At 40.4% G+C, this 2,282-nt stretch overlaps 1 protein-coding gene across 1 annotated transcript; it reads right to left on the minus strand.

Annotated features, from left to right (window-relative positions):
- Positions 1-256: 256 nt before the first annotated feature.
- LOC105110398 (GATA transcription factor 18) lies at positions 257-1,565 on the minus strand. Its single transcript, XM_011005432.1, has 2 exons — positions 736-1,565; positions 257-631 (listed from the first exon to the last, which is right to left on the minus strand). The coding sequence occupies exons 1-2, from the start codon at positions 1,201-1,203 to the stop codon at positions 335-337; spliced, it is 765 nt and encodes a 254-aa protein (XP_011003734.1). The 5' UTR covers positions 1,204-1,565; the 3' UTR covers positions 257-334.
- Between the last annotated feature and the right edge of the window lie 717 nt (positions 1,566-2,282).

The raw sequence follows: 2,282 nt of genomic DNA on the forward strand, positions 1-2,282 counted from the left end.
TAGAGATGACCAAGAAGAAGACCTAAAAGAAAAGCAACTAAGAACATAGAATTATCCCGTTTTCACTCCATCCATGTAAGAACGGAGAAAAGGAAGCTAAAGAAAAGAAGAAAAATAAAATAAAACCAATCAAAGAAAAAAGAATTTGACACGACCATTGTATATATGGTCCATATAACATAACCATCAACATCATCACGAACATCGATGGTCCATATAACATAACCATCAACATCACCATCATCACGAACATCGTTTTTGAAATCACCTGCCAATATTTCATGATCTTGACCGTTCGTTCTTTCTTTTGTTTTTTTGTCTTCGGTCGATTTTTTTAGTATCTTGTAAAGTCATGAACAAGCTGGCTAGGCCTATCTGTGACATTGAGTCTCCAAGAAAGGAATGGAATATTGCCAGTATCAGAATCTCGATCATTGTCTTCTGTGAACCCGAATTCATTTGAAGGAGAGAAACATGGCATTTTTTGGTTCTGAACCCATGAATTGTTTTGATGATAACCATAGTGCTGCTCCATTCCTCCTGAGGAATTTGCATTTGCATTGCTTGCATTTGCGGCTGTTGCCCTTCTCTCTTCCTTCTTGAACCGAATTCCACAAGCATTGCAAAGTGACTGCCAGTCGCATACATTAGAATTAGACTTCGTCACTAAATAAATTATAACTAAAATTTACAGACATTTAATTATATCTAATAGGGCACAGAGTAGATAAATACCTTAGGGCCTCTTGGACCGTTTCTCCACAGAGGAGTAGAAGTTGTGTCACAATTAGCACATCGGCGAGCAAGGAGAGGATCGTTATTGGCGAAGTTGCTGTTGCTACTATGACAAGTATTATTTGCACGGCTGGTTTTATGGGGTTGAGGGGGATAAGGTGTAGAATCATTTTTGGTTTGCAAAATATCCCAACAATAGTTAGACATGCAAGAACCAGAACGGCGTTGATCATGCCGAGTTCTTTTCTCATCGTCTTCACTTAAACGAGTAGATGGGGTTCCTAAAGAAAGAGTGCAATCGACAGAAGACGAAGGAGGCGTGAAAGGATACATATCTGTTTCATCAAAAGATTTGCGTTGGTCTGGCATGGAAAATAGCATGGAGAAGGAGTTGCTTTGGCTATGATACATACCACACGAACAAGAACCTACCATATTACATTGGGAATTACTGCACCTATGCATCATGGTCACCTCACTGATCTTATCTCTCTCAATTTCTTTAAACAGTGTTTGTTATTGGCAAAACATGAATTGGGTTGGTGCCAATTAAGATGAAAGTGAATATGGGTTATCTTGTGTTTCTGCAGTATTGAAAGAGAAGGAGGAATGGAGAGGGTTAAGGCAATGCAGAAGTGGGGGAGTATGGCAGGTTTATTGTTAGAGGGTAGCTAGCAAGTGACAGAGAGAGTACATGCCAAAACAGTAAACCTCCCAGAATGAGAGAGATGCAATAATATAGCGTTTGAATAAGAGGAAAAACTTCGAAGAGAGAGCTCAATATATGGTGTTAGAGGGAGAGAGAACAAGTATTGTCTGATAGCTTTATAAGCTAATAAAATGGTGAAATACCAGTCAGCACCTGCAGTCCTCGTTGTCGTAAAACGCAAGTGAAGATAACATATATACGTATATAGTAAAGATTGTTATAAAGACATATGGACAGACATGGACCCTATCTTACTTCTTGCAAAAGAGAGAAACAAAAACTCACTCAAAATTTAAATATCCATAAATCTACTGATTTGATGACTAATTGTTGAGTGCGCGGTTAATAAATAAATACACAAGGAGTCAGCTTGCAAATCACACTCATATATCTGTTAGTTTATGAGAGAAAGTTCATGCGTAGGCAGTACACTTCCTCCTCCTCCTACTACTACAGCTTCTTTTAAGTGATGTAGGGCACAATCTTTTTCAACTTCTTGGAGTTGAAATTTATTGGGAAGGAGGGCAAGGCATGGAGAGATTGGTGAGATATTAGGGCGCACATAACAATGTGAGGAGAGGGAGAGGGGGCAGATGGGGTGTTCATTGGGTGGTCAAAAGAACCCACGTGACTAGCGGGAACAGTCTTCCATGGATCTGCCTTCTCCGATCACGAGGACCCCCTCTCTAGTCCTGCTTAGTAATGCTATTGGTATTAGTCAGTCTCAAAAAACCTCTGTCCGTATCCGTATCTCTTCCTGCCCTGCCCCCCCTCTCGACCTCTGTCACTGGACTGGACTGCCAGCCTCCCAAGGAAAATGGAACAGTCCCGCATTTCA

Source organism: Populus euphratica, unplaced genomic scaffold (genome assembly GCF_000495115.2).
Source record: "Populus euphratica unplaced genomic scaffold, PopEup_1.0 scaffold252.1, whole genome shotgun sequence".
Classification (NCBI taxonomy): domain Eukaryota; kingdom Viridiplantae; phylum Streptophyta; class Magnoliopsida; order Malpighiales; family Salicaceae; genus Populus; species Populus euphratica.